This window comes from Benincasa hispida, chromosome 1 (assembly GCF_027475165.1).
Source record: "Benincasa hispida cultivar pf3 chromosome 1, pf3_genome.v1.1, whole genome shotgun sequence".
Lineage (NCBI taxonomy): Eukaryota > Viridiplantae > Streptophyta > Magnoliopsida > Cucurbitales > Cucurbitaceae > Benincasa > Benincasa hispida.
Genome location: NC_143478.1, coordinates 94,731,771 through 94,754,911, shown reverse-complemented (window position 1 = coordinate 94,754,911; position 23,141 = coordinate 94,731,771). Strand labels below are relative to the sequence as shown.

Genomic DNA, 23,141 nt, shown 5'->3' with positions numbered 1-23,141 from the left:
GCATCGAAAATGTTCTATCATGCTCAACTGAATTCACGATTGTTTTTAGGCATTTTATGTATTTATTTCATGATTTTTTAGGTATAGAGCATCTAAGAGGTAGATTAGAATGTTAGTAGCCAAATTGAGCTAAAACAGGCCGAAATGGAGCTCAAATGCATCAATCAAGAAAGAGAGAGTTTGAATTACAGATTTTCCCCTTAATTCATGGCGCAGCCGTGCTGCTAAGTGCCATGCTTGACGCATTTTCGTGAGAGCATTCTTTTACTGAAATTGCATTTGGCACCACAGTTTTCCCCTAGAGCGCCAGGGTGCTCCGAAGTCGAATGCATGCGAACGCGCATTGGCGTCGTAGTGCTACCACAGCACTGTGGGCAAGACGCACTCACCCGAGGCTTGGATCATGCACAGCGTCATGTCGCCAGTTTAGATTTTATAAATAGTACAGTCGCCTAGTGTTTTTCCAGTCCAATCCAGCCAATTTTCCACTGCTTTACTCTCTACTTCTCTCTCTCTCTCTCTATATATATATATATATATTTTGTGGGGAGGGGGAGGGTATCAAACAATTCCTCATAAATCTTCAGATCAATTATAGGCTAAGGAGGTAATTCTAGCTAAGGCATAGTGTGGTTTTTCCCCTTTTTGTAGACTTGTGAGATTTAGGTCGTTTAATTATAATTTTGAATATTGTCTTTGGATTCTTCACTACTATAAAACTCGATTTTAATGTTAGTTTAGAACCAATGTCAGTTGAAAACCAACATTGAAGATCATGTTATAAAAGGTCTTTAATGTAGGTTGTCTTTAATGTCGGTTTTGAACTGACATTATAGCTGACCAAAAATTCGATGGCAATTATATTAAATGTTGGTTGAAAATCAACATTGTACACGATCTTTTATGTTTTACCAAATTTTTTCAATAATTGTCCCATATTTTTTTTAATGCCTCATTTTTTAAAATATTCAATCCATTTTTAATGTCGGTTAAAGAGTTAAAAATGACATTAAATATCTCGTTTTAGGTCAGGAAATGTCCGACATCGTATTTTATTAGAAAATATATAAAAAAAATTTGTTTGTTGTAATGCGTGCCTGTTATATTATATGCATGTTTACTGTTCTACGTGACAAGTTCACAATATTTCTCTTTCACCTATAAATGTACATATCTCAAACCTAAAATATGACAATAAACACAACAATACACTCTACCACAAAACTAAATAGAAAGTTACCTAAAATACAATAACACACTTCCATAGAACAAAACTAAATACAAAGTTACCTAAAATACTATAATATACTTCTATTGTATAGATAGTAATGATGTAAACATTTTGCTTGACTGGTTGAACCTCGCCGACAATATTGATGGCTATACTAATGACGTGAACATTTATGAATACTGGACGGGCAAGACTCCGATCCTGCTGATTCAATGCACCTTGATATCGAGAATAACACATCTCAAATCTCGATATAATTAAAAGAAAGAAAACCTAGATGCATCCAACCAAAGCTAACTTAAAAGGTATTGAAGTAGCCAATTGACTTAGATAGTTCAACAAACAACATATCTTAATCAAAATGATCCTTACAAAGACCCATACCAACCCCAATATCTTCTAATGGAATTTAAATACTTAAAACATGCAAAAGAAAAACTAACATTCATTCTTTATTTCCCCCACGGAATTCTCAAAGACCCCAATTGAACTTCCAAAAATGCCAATTACATAAGAAACCCATATCCATCTATGACACCCCATTAATTTCCAAAGCTCAAAGAAAAACGATTCATCCCACAAAAGAAAAACAATCATCACTTTCAGGCATTTTATCAAACAGAAACAGAGCATGATGATGATCAAAGAAAGAAAGAGCATACCTGATAACTTGTAAATATACAAATTATCTTTGCACTTAAGTTAGAACAATTAGGATTTTTAATGATAAACTCTCCTCTTTTTTTAATAGAAGCGCATGGATTTACTTAAACGATAGCAATTTCATGTAGAAAAAGTTTATCACTAAAAATCACGGCGCTAACGCAGTACTTTGCAGGATTACAACGCAAGAACTAACAATAACGCATTAGACAAGTGCCGCAGGAAACGCACTAACGAATGAGCCATGCGTCGAAGGGAATTCAACGCATAGAAGATTCATTGCTACGGGCTGATTGTGTCACATCACCACTTACAAGCATGGGTACCTGCAACAGGCAACGTCTGAAAAAGCTTCCAGCATCAGGTGGCATTTGAAAAAGCTTCCAGAGGTCAGACGGCCAACCAGGATATGAAGTTTAATGCTGACAAGGGCATGGACTTAAATGCAGCCCATCCTCCAAGTGGACGAGACCAACGCCTATAAATACTTGAAGACCCTCCAGAATCAAGAGTCAGACAATTAAAAGCTCCATACTCTCTGTAAATTTGTAGACTAGTCTTAGTTTGTACAAGTTGTGCCGAGGTGTAAGACGATCAAATGAGCTGAGAACCACCACCACCGCCGGCCAGGAAGTGGAGAAAGTTATTCTTGAGAAAGATACTCTGTCCTCGGCTCTTTAAAGTGATTGTACACAACAAGATTTAGCCAAAGAACTACAAGAGATTGTATTCTTTGGCTTGACTCAGTTTCTCTCTTAATATCATTTCCATTTCATTTTGATTGAATATAGTTCTTTGTAAAGACTCATTGATTCTTTATAAAATTCATATATTTGATCATCACTTTTTCTATTGTTTATCTTTTGTCTATGTTGAAAGCATTAGTACTTCATGCATAATTCGGTTCCAACACCTAAACCAACTTGATAACTTGGTGAAAGCTTCTTTACTTAGTTGTTCGAAAGAATAGCTAAGACGTATTAAGTAGAACGCCTAGTACAGCTAGAGATAGACTTACTGGTGTTTCTTGCATTCTAAGTAGATGCATGCACCCTAGAGATACGCTTGTATGCTATTCGCATTGAGAAGTGTTGAATGATGTCTAACGCATGAACAAAAAGATAAGAAACCCATCCCATTTCATCGACATTACATCAGTTGTGTGCAATTATCTTTAACTGGCACATCTACCTACTTAAATTCTATTTTCACATGATCCATCATTTTCCACTAAACTCTTTTGTATTGTCTTGCACAGGCATAGCATGTTAGTATAAATAATACATCTTTCACATTTATTTAGGAAAAATCTCCTACTGCAAGTACAACGCATAATCTGTGTTAGTGAAACTGAATCCCTGTGATTGACCCTGGACTTGCCAGGAACCTAGATTAGATTTATACTTGGGTTTTATCTAGGAAAACTTGAACGTTATTATAAGAAGTTGTGTCTTATGTGCATAATACTAACGCCCCAGCGCGTTGCATTCATTTAAACGCATCAAGGTAGAACGTAGCACTTAGACTTTATTCTTCCAATCTTTTTTACTTTATAAACTCCTAAAGCATCACACGCTATGGAATGCCGAGAGCTCTGATAAGCGATGAAGGTACACATTTTATCAATCGCATCGTCTCAAAATTACTTGCAAAATATAATGTCAGGCATAAGATTGCTACCGCCTACCACCTTCAAACAAACGGTCAGGCATAAATTTCAAATCGAGAAATCAAATCAATTCTGGAAAAAGTCGTCAGCACAACGCGGAAAGATTGGGCGCAGAAGCTGGATGAAGTACTCTGGGCCTACAGGACTGCATACAAAATGCCTATAGGTATGTCTTCTTACTCATTTGTATTTGGTAAAGCATGTCATCTCCTTGTAGAGTTAGATCATAAGGCATTTTGGGCAGTAAAGAAGTTGAACATGAATCCGGATGCGGCGGGTGTTCAACGCAAGCTTCAGCTCAACAAGCTCGAAGAATGGCGAATAAACACAAATGAAAACAACAAGATCTACAAGGAAAAGACAAAGCGTTGGCACGACCAACGCATCAGCAAGAAGGTACTTGTTGTTGGTCATAAAGTTTTATTGTTAACCTCACGCTTGCGTCTTTTCAGGGAAATTGAAATCTAGATAGTTCGGGCCCTTCATAATTAAAACGATCTTTCCCTATGGTACTGTGGAATTAATCAAGAAGATGGAACTGATGCGTTTAAAGTAAACGTCCAAAGGGTTAAGCCGTACTTTGAAGACGAATTGGAATGCCAAAAGTCATCTCTTGCGCTATGCGAGACAAGTTGAAGCTCGCATCGAGGCCTCTCTGTGGTTGTAACGTCACATCTTCCAAGGATGCCTCTCTCAACCTTATTCTTTTGCATTCTGTATTTTAAGTTATGCTTGAATTTTTTAGTTTAGTTATTTGAGGGTTTTAAGTTGATTGTTTTTCTTTTAGAAAAGTTGTGTATAATTAAAACGGAAATATTGGACGCGTTAGACACAAGTCTAACGCAAGGGGTAGTTGAAGGGACGCGTCTCGAAAACACAAAACACTCAAGTGTTTTGGCTAAATGAGGCGACCCTTCCACTTTGCATTAATTGCAGAAGTCAGGCGCCGCCTGACGTCAGCCGTGATCATCCTCTCCCCCTATAAAAACCTCACTTGAACCAAACCACTTCTTCTTCTCCTTCACTGCACCTACGAACCTCCATTTCTTTAGAAACCCTAGAACCTCAGATCTAGCAAACCTCCATTTTCCTCTCTCGCTCAGCATCTCCGGTGAACAATGTCGCCCAGCTTAGATTCTCAAAACCAAAGCTACAGCCTAGGCAACGATTCGTCGGTAAGTTCCTTCTTCTCTTCTTCATTTTCGAGTTCACCACCATCTAGCCCTAGGAAATCAACCTCCGTCCCTACCCAATTGAAAGCCTCTTACGGCGACACTACCTCTGCTCAGCGTCTGGCCGCCCTTACACCTCCTTCCACCTCCATGAAAGCTTTGGCCAAGAGCTCCAAGAAACCTGTAAACCCTCCGGCCAAAACTTCTCTACCTAGGGTTAAAACCCCACAAAAACCCAAGTCTACCCCTAAACCAAGGGTAAAAACACCAGCCAAGACCAGGACGCGTCCGACATCTATGGCCGTGTTCAAACCTTATACCAAGCCTACCCCACTACCATTTATCCCGAACATAACCTTGGTGGGTGCAACGCATGAACCCCTTCCTACCTATGCCCATATCGCACCATCTCCAGCGGTGCGTCCACCTCCCCCTCTATCCATTGAACCCTTAGCCACAATTTACCCAGTGGAATCAGACACGTCTAACCAGCCATCACCTTCACCATCCTAATATCCTCTCCGGGGATGCCTCACACCCCTATGGGCACCCCGCCATTCACTCCACCTATCTCAGCCTCTGACAGTCCTGCGTCAGAGCATAACCTTGAAGAATTGGCAGAGTCAGCAAGATGTGATGAAGAGGAAGTATTTGGAGCCATTCTAGCATCGCTCAACCAAGAGCAAGAATCATCTTAAGTGATGCGTTCAGATCCACCAAACGCATCACTCGAGTTGGACAAAACAGAAAGATATGCAAAGATGCTAGAAGAAGAGATGGAAAATGAAGAAGGGGAAGAGAATGAAAGAAGAGAAGAAGAAAATAGAGAAAGAAGAGTTGGCCCCGACGCATCGCAGCCACACCCATCTGACACAGATGAAGGGCTTATAAAATCAAAGACAGTATCAAGGAAGAGAAGGTTGATACTGGAGGAAGAAGAAGAAGAAGAAGAAGTTGCACCCGGACCTGAGGGTGCAATGTGTGAAAAAAGGCACAGCACATTGGAAAATGAATTAGAAGAATATGCGCCCGCGAGGCAAGGGCGAAGGAAAACCAATCTCCAAAAGAAGTTGGAGAATGAGTTAAGAGAGTTGGCTAAAGAAGCAAGAGAACACGCGGCAGGGAAATGCGAGGTAATGGAGGCGTTACCTAAGAGAACCACGGAAAGGAAGCGTCAGGTTAGTGACATATTAGTAGAGAAAAGCTTCTTCCCTAAATGCCACCCATTGCCAGTCTATATCACAGAAACAATCAATGCACTAAGGTGGAATCAATTCTGCGTTGGGCACAATCGCATCTGGCCCAACCTTGTTCACGCGTTCTACAACAGCGAATTCGATATGGAAAAGAACACCGCCTTCGTGGAAGGGGTGTTAGTGCACTTCTCAGCAAACAAGATAAATGAAGTGTTCAACTTGAATAGTAATCCCGACGCATAAGGAAACCGCATCTTAGAACAACCAACGCCTGGTCAATTGGAAGATACTTGAAGACAGTGGCCAAACCTGGAAGTAAGTGGCAGACATCAAGGAATGGATCAAAGATGCTTGCTTCCAGTAATCTGAACCCAGACGCTAACATGTGGTATTATTTAATCAAACGCAACATCATGCCTACAACGCATGATGAAACGTTATCCAGAGAACGTGTCCTGGCCATTTACTGCATAATGCAATGCATCCCGTTGGATATTGGGAGGATTATACGGGACCAGATCAAGGCCATCAAGAACAAGCCTCGAGGGTAACTATATTTTCCGTGGCTGATCTGCGCATTTTGCGAACTTGGGGACATCCCTCTGGAGGATGATTTTGAAGAAGTCGATGGTCTGATAGACATAAAGGCAGTGAGGCGTCTCCTTCGAGGATCACAGCATCAACCAGCCTTACCTGCCAAAGAAGTGGCACGTAAACCTCGACCAACAAAACGTACCCCTAAGAAAAGACGCGTCATGGTAGTTGAACACAGCGATGAAGCTTCAGAGAATGAAGAATGTGAAGCTAAGCCAGAAGCTTTGGCTGAAGAAGCGCAACCTACACTTGAACTTTTCCATGACTCACCAATAGCCCAGCTAGAAGGGAGTCCTGAGCAGACGCATCAAGAACCCATATTCATAGATCAGGACCTCCCTCACTCTATTCCTTCGTCCCAACAAAGTCCAATCCAAAATTTTGTGCCACCTTCAGTGATCTTTGAGCCAACTGGGTTAGGGTCCAGTAACGCAGTAGCATTTAAAGACCCAGTTGGATTAGAAGAACCAGTACCCCAACGCAGCATAGACTTGGAAGAGTTGAAAACATTCATCAGTGATGAACTCCGACCGTTGGCCGCATCAATTGAAGATCTTCAACAACAAAACCTGGTATGAAGGAATTACTTGAGGAAACAGACAAGACGCATTCAAGATCAATTTGTCTACACAACGCAGTATATCAATCAGGTCTTAATGGGTATGTTTGCCTTGCCTCCGTTACCAGCCCATCTCAGAAATCTCTTGCGCTTCATGGATGAGAACCTCGAAGAAGATCACAGAGATGATACGCCAGCACAGTAGAACCTTGGGGTGTTGGGTTAAATTATTTTGTAATTTTTGTTTAATTGTCCTTTTGTATCTTTTTGCTAAATTTAATATAGTTAAATTTAATATAAATGTGATTTTGTATTAAAAGTTGTTGATGAGAGAAAGGAAACTATAGGTTATATTGTATTTTATACATATTAAAACTATAGGTTATATGTTATATTTGATATAACATATAGTTTAATATATATTATATGATAAGGTAGTTATCATATGAATATATATTAAATTATTTATTAAATAAATAAATTTAATTAATTAATTAATTAATTTTGTTTTTTGAAAATTATTTTTTGGGAGAGAGTTGTAAGTCCCTCCCCCATCTTTCTTTCCATCATGTAAGTAGGGCTGTTGTTTATTTTTTCAGAGGTCTTCTTCTTCCTTCTTCCTTCCTCTAAAAATACAGAAGAGTTATGTGAGTTGTGGTTGGTTTTTGATCTGCTCTTTGATATCTCTAAAAGCCCTTCCCTCACCAAAATGGTTAGAACCCCACTCCTCCTTGATTCTTATCTAGAGAATACCGAGGTAGTCATTCGTGGTGGTATTTGTTCGAGGGTGTTTCACACGAAGTATTGGTTTTTGCAAAAGGTTAGGATTCTAAACCCTTCTTCTCTCTCTTCTTTATTTTTCAAGCATGTTGTATTTTATTTATTAAATGTATAATTTTGTTCTATCTCTATAAAATTTTACATTTTGTGAAAATTAGAAAAATTGGGACGCTCCGCTTTCTCTCAAGGACCCTTTATTGGATCTTTCAATGTTGGACCTCCACGACGAATGGACAACGATGAATGGTGATGATCAATCTAGGGTAAGAGGGTTTGGAGGAGAGAAATGAGAAAGGAGAGAGAAGAAAAATAGTAAAATGGAAGAGAGGATATTATTTTACTAAAGGGAAAAATAAATCGGTATCTACAATGTCGGTTTTAAATCGACATTGTAGCCTATCTTTAATATCGGTTTAAAACCAACATTAATAATCCACTTTTTTTAAAAAAAAAAAAAACCCATTATTATATATTCGTTTTTACTTTTTCCAACCGACATTGAATGTTTACGATTACGCCTTCTCATGAATGTTTGACAAATGTGTTGAGATTATATAATTGATAGCTAGGGATTAAATTATAGTACGTGACATATAATTGTAATTTGATCTAAAGGTAGCAAAAAGTTACTTAGGATAATGATTTATTATCTATAATAAAAATCATTGTTTCATCAACTTAGAAAAAATCATGTTGAATATTGAATTAGGTTTTTCCTATTAGATATCACATTAGCATAATACCAAAATCTTAATGCAGATAGTTCAAATTAATTAGGATGCATCTCATCTAATTACTGACTAATTTGATGACTTGGACTCTCACCTAGCTTTTCTAAGTGAGTTAGCTAAGCTAGACAATGTAAGAATTAATTTGATGGATCTATCATCAAGTTACAAATTGGGGAATAACTCGAAAGCCTAGGCTAGATATCATTCGAATTTATCTCCTTTTTACTTTTTATACAATTTATTTTCCTTGCGAATCAACCAATCTCAACCCTCCCCTCCCCTCCCCTCCCCCAGTTACTTCGAGTTGTAAGCAATTTACTAAAGAAACTCAATGGTTCCTATGTTCAACCCATGCTACCACTACTGTATTTTTAGGTAGAAACAAAATTTATTTCATTTGGAATTGGCGAAAAACTCCAGCTGATCAAAGGACCAAGTGGACATTAACATTAATCTTCAAGGACCAAAAATGCATTTTGCTCTTCTTTTTTTTTTCTTACCAGCAAGATTTTTTATGTTGTGGAAAGTTTTTTGGGATTCCAAATTAAAATTTTTGTTCATATAATTAATTTAAATAATGTTTCTTAACATTGTTTTACTCTTCGAAATAAACTCAAAAGTATTCTTGGATTTTTAATACCACGCTTGTCTAGCAATGATCCTATACAAAAGTCTTAGAAGGTTGTCATAGTACAATAGATTTGACCGTATTTGTACTTATCCGTTGTTTGGAATACATTGATTTGGGATGATTTCAATCACCTCTTGTGTTTGGATAACTTGAAAATAGCAAAGGAATTGAATTCAATTAAGATTTCAAATCTTTTTTTTTTTTAAATAAAAACTTCGGTTCAAAACCATCAAATTTTAGTGCATTTTAAACTAAAAAAAATATATGTTTCTGATTTTACCCTACAAGTTCTTTTTCTTATATTAATGGTAACTAAAACCTACAAGATGTTTTTTATATTACGCTAACTAATGAAAACCCTCGCAACCTTTCTATATTATATTATTTTTCTTTTCGGTAAACTTCTTCCATTGCCTCTATATATTATTCCACCAAGTTAGTTTTATTTTGTTTTTTTTTTTTCCTATTTAGATTTCTACTGTTCCCTTCAGATTTTTTCTCTTCATAACAATAATTTCAATATTTTTAATGCAAATTCTTTATTTTAACATTTTTTATGACCAAGCAAACGAAGGTAGATTTTTTTTCTTTGTTCATCTTAAATATGTTTACTTTCTATTTATTGATATGATTGATGATATAAGTACTATATTTTTTTTTTTTTGGTCTCTTTCTATTCATAAGAATAATATTTTCTTTTTTGGTTCTATGTAGATTTAATTTGTTTCATTTATCTAATGTAAATTAACTCAAACAAAAATTTGTTTCTTTTAATTTTCTTTGAGAAACAAAATAAATCAAAAGCTTGTTAAAGATGGGTTAGGGGTTAAAGATTAAAGATGATTGTTGGTAAAAAAAAAAAAAAAATGTTATAGGATTTTATTTTTTTGAGATTCAATTTTGAAAGTAAAACAGTAGGTTTGTTATATAAAAAAGAAAAAGAAAGCAAACATCAATAAAATTTTAAAGAACATATCTAAAATTCTACTTGATTGATAATCGTATTCAAACTATATGTAGTTATACCAAGTTGGTACAAACTTTATATAAGTTCATACAGCGTGCTAACACTGAGAAATTGATGCTCAATCTAGCAAAAGACTACGATGGGTATCAGTTTGATTTGCCAGCCTTTCTGGATTTCCGTGGTAGAATCTACCGCAGTGGTATCTTGCATTTCCATGATCGTGATCTAGCAAGAAGCTTGATAGTCTTTGGGGAGCAGATGAAAGCCACAAAACAATCTGTAATGAGAAGGATTTCCGCAAAAATGCTAATTGTGCTATAGCGTTCCATTACAAGTCTTTCGAAACCCCTCAAGATATTGATCATTGGTTAAATGCCAATGTATTTGGCAAAAGTCAGAAAGATTGACTCGAGTTTTCTCGGGAAGCAAAACACCCCTTTCAGTTCTTATCCGGAGTGTTAAATTCTTCTTATGGGAAGTCTTCATATTTGTATATACCAATTACCCAAGACGCCTCTGCGAGTGCATATCAGATCATAAGTTACTTTTTGTTGGATGAAACTCTGGCTAAGAGAACGAATCTCATTCGTTCTTCGGATGGAAAATCCCAAGATGTTTATTCTTTCATCTTTTTGAAGAGCTCATGGAGTACATGAAAGAAGAACTGAAGAATGATGATAATCTCTCAAATATATATTGTTTGTACACACTTTGATCGTGATCTCGTCAAAGGTATCTTTATGCCTAAGATCTATGGGAAAACATTAATTAGCGTAGCCAGTGATCTAAGATCATATCTCGCTCTTTACATCACACCAGCAGAAAGCTTCATTATTGCGAAAATCTGCTTTCAGTTCTGGAAAACGAAATATGATAGCTTGGAATGCTTGATGCAGTTGATAAAAAATATAGGATGAATTGCATCTGCTTCTGATAGTCCTCTGTTTTTTATGGTATCCCTTATTTTACAACGGTACAGGATTATACGGAAATGGAACCCATAAATATATGGGTTTATGATAAACTCCATAAGAAGAGGCATCGGGTGACTCTCAGAGTATCTTCTGATAAGAGAGATCGTAGGAAGATAGCAATCTCTACCTTCGTAAACTTCATCCATCAGAGGGATGCCTATATTGCAATGAAAGTCATTAACTTAATGCTTGATCATGGAGCACCCATATACACTGTATACGACAACTTTATAACAACAACTGCATATAACGATTTTCTTCCTCAATTTTATAGCGAAGTCTTTAGAGGAATGGGTCCTCCACTGAAAATTCTGAACGAGTTCATCCAAAAGAATGTAGGTGAAAACCTCAGAGAGTACTCAATCAGTAATGTAATCCCATTAGAAATACTTGAGAAATGCTTAAATGAAAAAAGAAATACCATCGGTAATGAAAAGCAATAGTATGAAGGATACTTGGAATGAGAAAATCAATGGTATCCTGACCTCTTACGAGAACTATACTCGTGATATATGCAGTGATTCTAATCCTTCTTGGGAAGCTCATGTTCAGCAGTGGGATAACTTCCAGCGCCAGATTAAGCAAAAATCTGATGGGTCTGGATTCAATTATTGTGTACATTATGAAAATGATGAGAAAGAAGGATGCAAACAAATGCAAGGACAATGACAGCAAGAAAACAGAACTGTTATTGAATCGCTTGTATCAAAAGATTGAACAAACTTCACATCAGGACCCCCGTTCAGGGCTAGTCATAGCATCCCATAACTTCCGCGAACCTTACCCTCTTGTTAACGATATTGACCTTCTTTGTCTAACAACAATGGATCTCTTAATCCAATTTGCTTACCCATCCTTAGAAGGTTACGGTAAGTTCACAAATCTATTTACAATGAAGCGATCTTACGGGGAGGAGTTTTCATTTACTCTTGGTGAGGCTATCCCCTTAACTACTCAAGATAGTCAGTTAATTCCTATGAAAGAGATCTATGCAAATATATCATGATATATACTGAAATATGCTGAACATTACGATAGGAATTTTATAAAAAGACTGATGATTCGAGTCTATATGGAGGGTAAAAAGAAAGAAAGGAAAGCCTTATCAGAAAAGGAGAAAGAAAGGACTCTTTCAGAAATCATTCAAGGCAAATTGTGCGAGATCAATGCAATAAGAGCAAGAAAGATTGGTAATAGAAAGCATCGTAACAATCCTACCTATATCACTGCGCTGAAAGTATCTGGCACTAAGCTGAAACCATTCATTGTTGCTGATACCGAAACTCTGCTGGTTGATAACGCTCATATGCCTTATGCTGCTGGTCTCTTGATGGTTCGTCCCAGTAAACCTATCAATGATCAGATGATGGATACCTACTTCAGTGAGGACTACACAATCGTCCTGGATTCCTTTGAAGAAAGGAGTACTAAGGTTCTTCGTGACTTGGTATTGAGGATATCAGCGATAGTTAGAAAAGAGAAAGAGATTCTCATAATTTACTTCCACAACTTCTCGCGATTCGATGGAATTTTATTGCTTAAGCACCTAATATGTCATCACAAGAACTACAAGCTAAAACCACTGATGAGGAACAATATGCTTTACGAGTTAGCAGTCTATAATAACAATAAGAAGATGCTATTCCGCTTTAGAGACTCCTTTCATCTCCTCCCTGGCAAACTGAGCTCAGCTACAAATTTATGCCCAGCTCTTGGTTCGAAAGGGTCTATTCAATATGATAAGGTTACACCTGAAAATCTGTCAAGAATGAAAAAAGACTTGTTAGACTATATGAAGCGAGATATCCTACTGCTTAGAGGTGTAATGCAAAAAGCACAAGAGATATATTAGAAGGAAGTTGTACACTATTGACATAGAAAGCAAGATAACCCTTTCTTCCCTTGCTCTAAGCATCTATCGTATGAAATACTACGATGTATCTAATTGGCCAATCTATATCCCAACCAAAAATGAAGACAACTTTATAAGGCGTGCATACTATGGTGGTCATACAGATACATACATTCCATATGAGGAGAACCTTGATTACTACGATGTGAACTCTCTCTATCCCTTTGTAATGAAGGAATTTCCATTTCTCGGTGGTGTTCCTGTCTGGCATGGTAATCTGGAAGGCATGAACTTAGATAGCATCTTTGGCTTTATTGAGGCATATGTGGTATGTCCGAAGACTCTGAAGAGGCCCTTTCTTCCCTATCGAGACAAGAATGAAACACTCATCTTTCCAACCGAGGAATTTGTTGGAGTCAACTATAGCGAGGAGTTAAAGTATCCAAGAGATCTAGGCTACACTATTCTCCCAATCTCAGGCTACCTCTTTGAGAGAAAGGAATACCCATTCAAGAACTTTGTTAGCTCACTTTTTGAAAGCAGGTTAGAGGCAAGGAGATCTGGTAATGAGTCCTTGTCCTATGTGTACAAGATCCTTATGAATTCGTTATATGGTCGATTTGGCATTAACTCTAAAAGCACCACAACCGAGGTCTGCGATTCAAGTCGATACAAAGATTTAATCAGAAATACTGAGTTGATATTCGTTGATATGCTTTACGATAACTACTACATTGTTGCCTACCATAGCAATACCGGGACAAACGAAGATTATTGGAACCCACCGAGGAACTCAGCTGTCCAACTATCAGCTACTGTCACGGTTGCTGCTAGGATCTATATGTACCCTTATATTTCAAGAGAGGACTGTTACTACACGGACACAGACTCAGTTGTGCTTGGTAAGCCACTACTGGAAGATGTGATTTCTTCTTCAGTCTTAGGGAAGTTCAAGCTAGAGGACAGAATCATGAAATGATACTTTTTAGCACCGAAATCCTATTACTACACTACAAAATATGGAACCGATGTACTCAAGTTCAAGGGACCAGCGAAAAACATGGTCCAACCTGAATGATTTGAGTCACAGTACACGGAGCCATCTCGTACACAACAGGTCCCTGTGGAATCCAACGTCCGAATTGATTGGCACACACTTAACATCAAAAAGAAAGAGACATTGGTCAAGCTTGGGATTAAGCTGGAGACCTAGAGGATACCAGTATATCAACAAGATGTCTGGGTCGATACTAATCCAATTGATATCTTTGACTTGTCTTGCATAGATTACATTGGAAAACGAATAATCAAATCACAATAGATTCAAAATCTCAATTTACTGACTCTTAATCAAACAAAGTTTAATGGAGAAATTCTCTTAGTTGAAAAAAGAGAGGAGAATACTGAGAAAAGTCAGCTCACTTCTGATGTCGATACTAGTCTGAGTGTTGACAGAACGCTATTAGATAAAGAAGAACTCAAAGAGGTAACTAACCCAAGATTAGAATCAGACGAGAAAATACCAAATACTGACGAGAAGGTAGCTACTAGTAAGACTGAACTGATGAAGAATGTGTTCAAAGATGATCATGATCCACCCTAAAGAAAAGAAAAGCTTTCTCGGCGATGACTTACATTCTTTTGAAAGAAAAGATACCAACAATACCTCAAAACCACCGTCTCATCACTTAGACAGCTGCCTCATCACTATACTACCTTCAATGCATAACTACATTATCTAGAGGTCCTTTTATGCATTGGTGCTGTTAGGTTCTTAGTAGCAGTCGGCGATTTTACTTCACATAGTCCTTGTTTCACTCATTTCTCTGACCAACGGGTCCTCGAACCAACCCATCCTCCCTTTCCTCTCGAACTATGTAAAATACATACATTCCATTAAATACGTCGATAAGAAATCCGCGTAAGAGCCGGATTGCACTCCATAGATCATTAAATCCTCCAATATGAAGAGTAAATTGGAGGGGCTTATGTCATCCACCAGGGAAAATGTGACGATCTCATAGAATGAGGAGACGCAGGGAGGCAAGGCCATAAAGTCAGTTCAGTTGGAAGCCTAAGCCAAGAAGGTACGAACGAAGTGACGGGCCCTTTTAGAGTTTTAGAGATAGGGTAGGGGGCAGCTTGATTGTGATAGTAATTTCGAACATCTCTCCTTTTCTCTTAGCGTGCACAATTTGCTTACATACCGCTTTAGGCACATCTCTCTTTCTTAGTTTCATTCTGTAGACGTGGTTGGAGCTATTAAGCGTATACTTGCAGCTATTTAGTGTATAAGCAATTCTTTAGTGGACGTACCGAAAGGGCGGAATAAGACAAGGCGATGGAGGTTGGTTGAAGACGATGTTACGCGGCGTTCAGAACCAGCCTTGAAGTGAATGAATTTGAAAGAATGAAGAAGTAAGGAAATGAGACGACTCTTTCTTTCATTATATCATAAACGGATCTTCCTCTCCACACCAATCACGAGTTTTTCTCCATTCCTCTCGTATATCGTCGTAACGCCCTTAATGCTAGGTTTTGAAAAAGACTTTTCATGTCATTCCCATTTAGGTCCGATTCGGATCCCTCCGTTGTTTCCTTTTCCTCCCGCACCTTTTCCTCGAAATGAGAAAGAAGATGGTACACTCGAATTGTATTATTTAAGTGCTTATTGCTTGCCAAAGATCCTACTTCTACAATTGGTAGGTCACCAGGTTATTCAAATAAGTTATGTTTTCTGTGGTTTTCCTATGTTAAAACTTTCGTACCAATTCGGTCGATCCGGAATGGATCGGTTAAACATTGTATTAGGGAGCCTGGTCTTGACTCTTCTGTGTGGTATTCATTCTCGTTCCGCTCTTGGAATCACATCCAGCTGTGGTTGGAACAGCTCGCAAAATCCAACCACTTCACTTACTTCATTGCCCCCAACCGTTTCTCGTACCTCTATTGAAACAGAATGGTTTCATGTTCCTTCATCGATTGGTTATTCCTCCCTGTTCGTATCACTTTTTCCAATTTCGGTCTCGATTAGTTTACAAGATTGAATGGCTAATTTTCCTTCGGACCCTCGATTCGATTGTTTTCCAAGAATGTTGAGTCGAGTATGTAAGCCGTGTATCTGGAAGGAAATGAAAAGAAGGGCTTTCGCTTTTTTGCACCCTGTTTTGATCTTGCAGCTATTGAAATGAAATAGTAATCTCTTTTTTGTCCCACCGAATAAAGATTGAATATATGTCCAATCTCTAGTGGTGGTGAAACCAACCAAGATATATGTCGTTCGACCCGACCTCAAACTCTTTCTTCCCGACCTATTTGACCCTCTGGCCGCTGTTATTTAGGTGGTATCCCGAGATCGAATTCCTCCCGGGAACACACGAAAGAAAGATATAAACTGGGTAAATAGAAATGGAAAAGAGAAGTTTCCAATTCATTCAAATTCGAAGCTTTTTCTACATCCATATGATCTACTAAAGAAGATCGGTATTGCCCATATAATGAAAGCAGATCTTAGTCCATAGAGTCGCAAGAAGGTAAGAACTCCAACCTGTCCGATGCTTCGTCAGCCAAATACAATATACAAGTGGGACCTGCATTATGAGCAATCTGTGCGAAAAATCGCTTCTTTTTTCCGGTTTCGCAACAACTTGGGTGAAATGGGGTTCTACCGGAAACCATGGATTTTTTAGTTTTCGCCATTGGTTATTGGTCGAGCCACTGGAATGGAATGAGATAAGAATCTCTAGAGATCTTTCCTCTCCACTTACTCGTAATAGGCTTTCCCTCTGTAGAAGACTTCTTCCGAATGGCATAATTGTCCGATTTATTCCTCGATCTTCAAAGAAGACTGACTTCTCTTACTCCTCCTTCTTCTTTAGGATAGGATCGTTGTTGGTCCTTCCTTCTTTCACTAATGATCTAATGAGATCACCATTTTTAGTCGTGCACCCTCGCGAAGCGGATTCGGTTCCATCCTATACAAAACTACGTGTATCTCTCAACCCGGCCAAAAAACGCAATTTTGACTTATCAAGATTCAATCCAGCCACAGGTTCCCCTATGGCTACCTTGTTACGAACGAGCTACCAAGTTCACACTTTACCCCACACTAAACGAGCATTTTCGGGGACTAGCTCTCCTTAACTGTTCGACCTTATGACTTATTTGATTTTACCCCATTTTTTCATTACTCGTTACCAAGTATTTCCCTTATATAGGCGGAGGTTGGCCCATGTCTTTGGAGATCTTTTAAAAGTTCACTTAAAAAAGTGAGCTCCTTACCGTCTCTTTCCATGGGGATAGGGTGGGTGTCCAGCTCGTTCATTTTCTCGTCAAAGAAGTCGAGAAGGCATTCTTGAGGATTGTAGGGGGCTTTTTCCGCCAAGGCGGGATGCTCAGTAAGCACTCTTTGAAAAAGAGTGTAACATAAGTGTTTTAACTCCCGGATCTAGAGATCCCTATTCTCGAATGATCTCATTCGAGAATAGTCGCTTTGAGAGGAGCAAGATAAGAGGTCGTTTTTTACTTCTCTCCAGTATGCACCTTTCTCCTTACCCAGAAGAAAAATGGAGTCAGCATTTTCCAATGTTAAGACTCTATTCCTCATGGAATACTCCAAAGCTAGATTTGGAGTAACAGGCCAAGGCTCTAACAGGACCTGGAGCCCGAAGAAATCTTTCGATGAGAAGTTCGCTGGGCTCTCATAAAGAACCCCCTCCAATACACCAAAAATCAGAATTTGCAAAAAAGAAAGACCAAACAAAGAAACAAAGTAGATGCGTAGATAGTAGTAAAAGAGGGAGGTGAAACAAAGAAGGGAGATATACATCAAACATACAACTCGAGAGCCATATCTTCTATTTCAATTCAAAGAATATTGACGAAAAAGAAGAATCAGGCTCAAAAAAAGGATTCCAAAAAGTACGAGATTTCGACCAGTCGCTATTCTATCGATTCCTTCGAATCCTAGAAAAAGTCCGAAAAACCTGCTACGAAACTACCGAGCAGGGGCAAAAATACGATAAGTATATACATCATTTCGAGTGTGATCAGACAACAAAAAATCAGACAGTGACAGAACGGCCTATGATAGATTGATCGACGTCCAAAGAACGCTCGACCGAAGGAATGAGTCACAAACAATTGAAAAGAAATAGAAACTATTTAATTAACTACGGAGTACAGACAGATTAAACGGAACATTGAATTGATTTTATTCTATAACAACTTTAGTTACAGTCCGCTCTAGAAAGTCACTGATAGCTTTTTTTCGCGATGAGACAGAGTACACTGATATCGATGAGAGGTATAGAATTACAGACAGAGTGAGATGTAGAACCTGTACTAGATTGAAAGAATCAATGGCAATAGAATTCCTGCTCAGGTTAAATGTAACTCTAAGGCACTTGTTGATGCACTACTACTATCAATTCTACTTTAGCAGTTAGGATTTATTTGACTTAGCAGCCTTAGCTTTAGACTAGCCCTTCTGAAAAGAGATTCAATAGCACCGGTCAAAGAGCTAGCAATGACTTTCTTCCCACCCGGAGTGATGGTTAGGCCACGGCCAAGAGAACCCTTCAGATACCGTATGATGCGCCGCCATTTCTAGGACCGACCGACGCCTCACCTGCATAGGTACCTACGTAGTGTAGTGTTGGTCGCACATTCAACATAGCGTTCGGACTCATGTGCCTTCCAGAACTAGGGGTCTTCGAGCCTGCTGCGTATGATTAACCAACCTTGCAGCGGCAAAAGGATTAGACGTCCCCCCATGCTACGGTTCCCTGCGGCCCGAACCCAGTGCCGCATTAGGTTAGGGAGTTGGGCGATAATAGCTCCTCCGCATCCCAAAGCGCGCGCCCTCCTAGGCGCGCAACACTAAGTAATCCAAGCCAACCCCTACGGGATTTACATTATACGCAACAGAAGCACCTGAAGTACAAACAGAATAGGTATTAGTTTGGTAATGGTTGGAGCAGCAAACTCGGATTTGGCAAGAATCTCATTTTTTGGTAGTACGAAGGGGGAATTGGCCCAAAAATTGGATAGGGGTCAAGACGCAGTCGGGCGCCGGCGGCTGACTCAAGTGCCCCAGAAAGATGGCCATAGGTTCGAATCATGTAGCCTCAGTGTAATGCAGGATAACCCAGCTAAGATAGAGGGACGAGGCCAATAAGAAGGCAGAAGTTTCATACAAAGGTGCCTTTAACTGGCTAGGAAATGTGCTTTCTATGGCTTCAAATCCCTGGATGAACTATACCATAGGGATGAGGACAAGAGAAGGAGTAAAATATTCAACCTGGATTCCGCATTTGACTTTTTCTTTGATTTCGTCTCTAACAAGTCAATCCTCATATGGGGATTGAATCGGCTAAAATCAGGCTGGATGGTTAACCCGCTTTCAATGAAGAACTCTAGCCGGAGATAGAGAATTCTTGCCACAGTGGAACCTATGTCGGCGCCTATGTTGTTCTATTCTAGTGATTAGAGCGAGTGCTAAGAAAGAAAAAAAAACTTTCATGATTAAATATTGATATAATTATTAATATAGTTTCTTGCAACATATAAGGGCGAAAAAAGTAAAATGTCATACTTTCTTTTCATTTCTTATGGTGTCCAAATAAGAAATTTAAATTTAAATTATGTTTTCAAATTAATTTGGTTCTAAATGCAAAGAATAATTTTAAATCATTTCTTGCATTTAAAATCCTGTGAAGAGCTTTTAATTAGAGCTCATAAGAGAGAAATAAAATTAATTATACCTAATCAGTGGTAAATATTAGACCACTATAAATAATCTCCTACTTGAAATTTTTAATACATAGAAAAAGGTAATCATTTTCATTTTCTTAACATTAAATAAAGTTTGTTGCACTTGACATAGTGGATGTAGGTCTGATTTTGGACTGAACCACTCTAAACTTCTTTGTCCTTCTTCTTCTCTTCATTCTTTTCCTTCGAGTGTGTGATTGTGTAAAACAGGGACATTTCTCTGGTTCTAAATCTTTCTTTTCTTCTTTCTTATCATATTGGTTTTTCTTTCTCATTATCTATTAAAAGAAATAATTATTGTTTGTAAACTTGAAGCTGTGCAACTTTCTTCCTCTCTTTCTACCTGAAAAATATTGCATCGTGTCATTTGAAATCATTTCAGCCTAAATCGTGTGCACACAACGAAGCATTATAGATCATTTAATTTACTATGAAGGAGCAAGTTTAAAATCTAATAAAGTTGAAAGCTAAGATGAAAAATGAACCATCCACAATAAGTACGTTATTTATAAGGCAATAATGCTCAAACTCACATACATAGTATATTATGTATGTGTTATATAATACATACCATATAACATATATTATTTGATACACCATTTTTAAACCAAGACTAAAGCAAGCAATATTATTAAACGACTTTCTAAGTGATTTAACACCATATAACATATATTGAGTGCAAACCATCATTCTGGAAAGCCTTCGTTTGGTTTGTCCATAGCTAGCCTTTGGCTATGAGCTTGAGAGGGTTGTTTGACATCAGTGGCCAATCCAATGGCTTGAAGAAACAATATAACATACCAACCAATGTCAACTTGCCACCATTCGAGCCCTATCCTTGCTGAATACTCAAAGGCGTGATGATTATTGTGCCAACTTTCTCCAAATGAAAACAAACTAATCCACCTGAGAATGCAACAGAAAACCAATCTTAATAAATTGCAAGATATGTATACAATTCTTTATTAAGTTACGAGATAAAAGTGACTTCATTACTTAACAAACATGACATTCCAATAATATAATCACAGAGAAAAAATAGTTTTTGTTATGAAATCAGGGAGGAAAGAAAACAGAAAACATAAATAATAGAAAAATCGGCACTACATATATCTTTTTTTAAAAAAAATGGAGAAACCGACGCAGAGATTTATATGATTCATTAACAGTGTGTTAGCTACGTCTAGAAGCAAAGGGAGAGAGATCGATAATTTTATTATTAAAAAGAAATGAACATGATTCATATTATAAAAGCTCCTCTAAGATTATAGAGTTTATATATAGTACACTCCTCTAAATTCTAAGGTGAAAATTGTAAATAACACAAATATAAAGCATTTCTACCCTTGTAAACCTAAAGAATATTACTAGCAAATTGAAATAAAGATTAAAACTATATTTTAATCATCTTTCAATTGAATGAGATAAATGAAAAGAATGCACAATAAAACACTTACCAATTATTTCTAGTGGCATCTCTAGTGTTCCATTGTTTTGTTCCCCATAAATGACAAATTGTATTAACCATAAAGATTACATGTAAGAACACTGTGGCCCTCACACACTGCAGGATGAATAGAGATTAATATATGATACTTATCAAACATATGCATATATTGATAATATTAGGAAGGAAACAAGTTAGAGAGTGTGATTTTATAATAACTTTACCATTCCCCATATAAAAAAAGGTGTTCCTCCAACAACGTAGAGAAGGACTGAAAGAGCAATTGGATGAAGAAAGTACGTATCACGAATAAATCTATAAAATGTTTGTTGCTCCAAATCACCAACATTATTTGGCCTTCCATACTTCAAAACCATTGTGAACACACTTCTTTTCGTATCTTTAAAATCAATAAAGTACTCTGGACAAACTTTTTTGGTCAAAGTATTGGAATCGAAAACCCAATTGATGTAACTAAACCAAAATCCTTGAATAGGACTATGTGGATCTCTTTCGGTATCAACATATTGATGATGACATCTATGTGTACTCACCCAATCGATTGGATCACCCTAATGTCAAAGAGAGATATTTTAAATATTAGATCACAATTATGGGAGTGTGATTCAAACAAATAATAACCTTTGATTATCTCAAGTTGACAAAATATATGTAATTGATGTTTTAATATGCTTTAGAATAAGTATTAATCTTTTTATGCATCTCAAAATTTTAAATATATACCTTTTTAATGGTTACAAAATTAGTAATTAAAGAATACAAATGAACATAAAAGAATAGAGAATCAACACACAAATTTATATGGTTCACTAACAGTGTGTTAATTACGTCCACGAGCAGAGGGAGAACAATATCATTAGAGAGAATATTTTTTTAATACAAATCGTCATTAGGGTTAAAGAGTATATATAATGCATTTCTCTAAACCGTAGACATAATCGTAAATAATCATAAATAATTAAATATGTTAAATACGAATTATGAATAGAAAATACCTTTACCCTTTGTACTTGATTGTTCGAAGTACCAGCTAACAAATTCAAGGCATTCCACACACTAATTTTTTAAAAAAGATATTTTAACATTCCTAACGTAGCAAAGGGGCAAGATCAGTATCAAGATGTCCAACCTGAAGTGCATGTGCTCCACAGTATGCAAATATGTATTCGAGCCATTTGGGAAGTTTGAAACTCTTATGTGAAAGATTTCTATGATAGGATATACTGAGTCCAAGACCTGTGATAATGTATAATATAACGGCGACCCAGAATGCATTCCAATTGAATTGGAATGGTGCAAAAATGCAAAGGGTGTGGGAACAAGAAAGGAAAACTGCCATATATATGTCTCTCTTGGTCCATTTTCTTCTCAAAAATGGCATTTGAGACTTACCAATTTCCCTTGATTTTTCTTTGGATGTGTCCATTAGCAAGCCTTGCTATAGTTTCCAAGCTAATTAATCTCCTTTTCTAGCCACTGTATTTATAATAATAACTTGTGACCTCTTCCAACTAAGAACTTATCATGCACGTTTAATAAATATTACAGAAAAGCATCGTTTTCCACGTTGAGAAGTAAAGAGATAGACGTACACATCTAGTCAACTCTTATATCAATCTCATGATCACATTGTTCACCTTATAATGGAATGATGTTGTTCGTTTCAAACCTGAATTCTCACAATTTTACGTTTGGAATCATCAAAGAAGTTTTAAACCAATAAAAATAATTGTCCCCATATCATTGATCTCTCTTCGATAATCAATGCGAGATGGCTTTATATGCACAAAACATCCATTATATTTCATATCTAATTATTGTGAAAGAATAATAGTTGGCTTAATCTTATCTATGAAGTTTAAACTACCAATCATCCAAAT

At 37.3% G+C, this 23,141-nt stretch overlaps 1 protein-coding gene across 1 annotated transcript; it reads right to left on the bottom strand.

The window, feature by feature from the left end:
* Positions 1–20,311: 20,311 nt before the first annotated feature.
* On the bottom strand, positions 20,312–22,697 carry LOC120067640 (palmitoyl-monogalactosyldiacylglycerol delta-7 desaturase, chloroplastic-like). The gene is made up of 4 exons (XM_039019184.2): positions 22,391–22,697; positions 21,465–21,812; positions 21,251–21,357; positions 20,312–20,699 (listed from the first exon to the last, which is right to left on the bottom strand). The coding sequence occupies exons 1-4, from the start codon at positions 22,685–22,687 to the stop codon at positions 20,480–20,482; spliced, it is 972 nt and encodes a 323-aa protein (XP_038875112.1). The 5' UTR covers positions 22,688–22,697; the 3' UTR covers positions 20,312–20,479.
* Between the last annotated feature and the right edge of the window lie 444 nt (positions 22,698–23,141).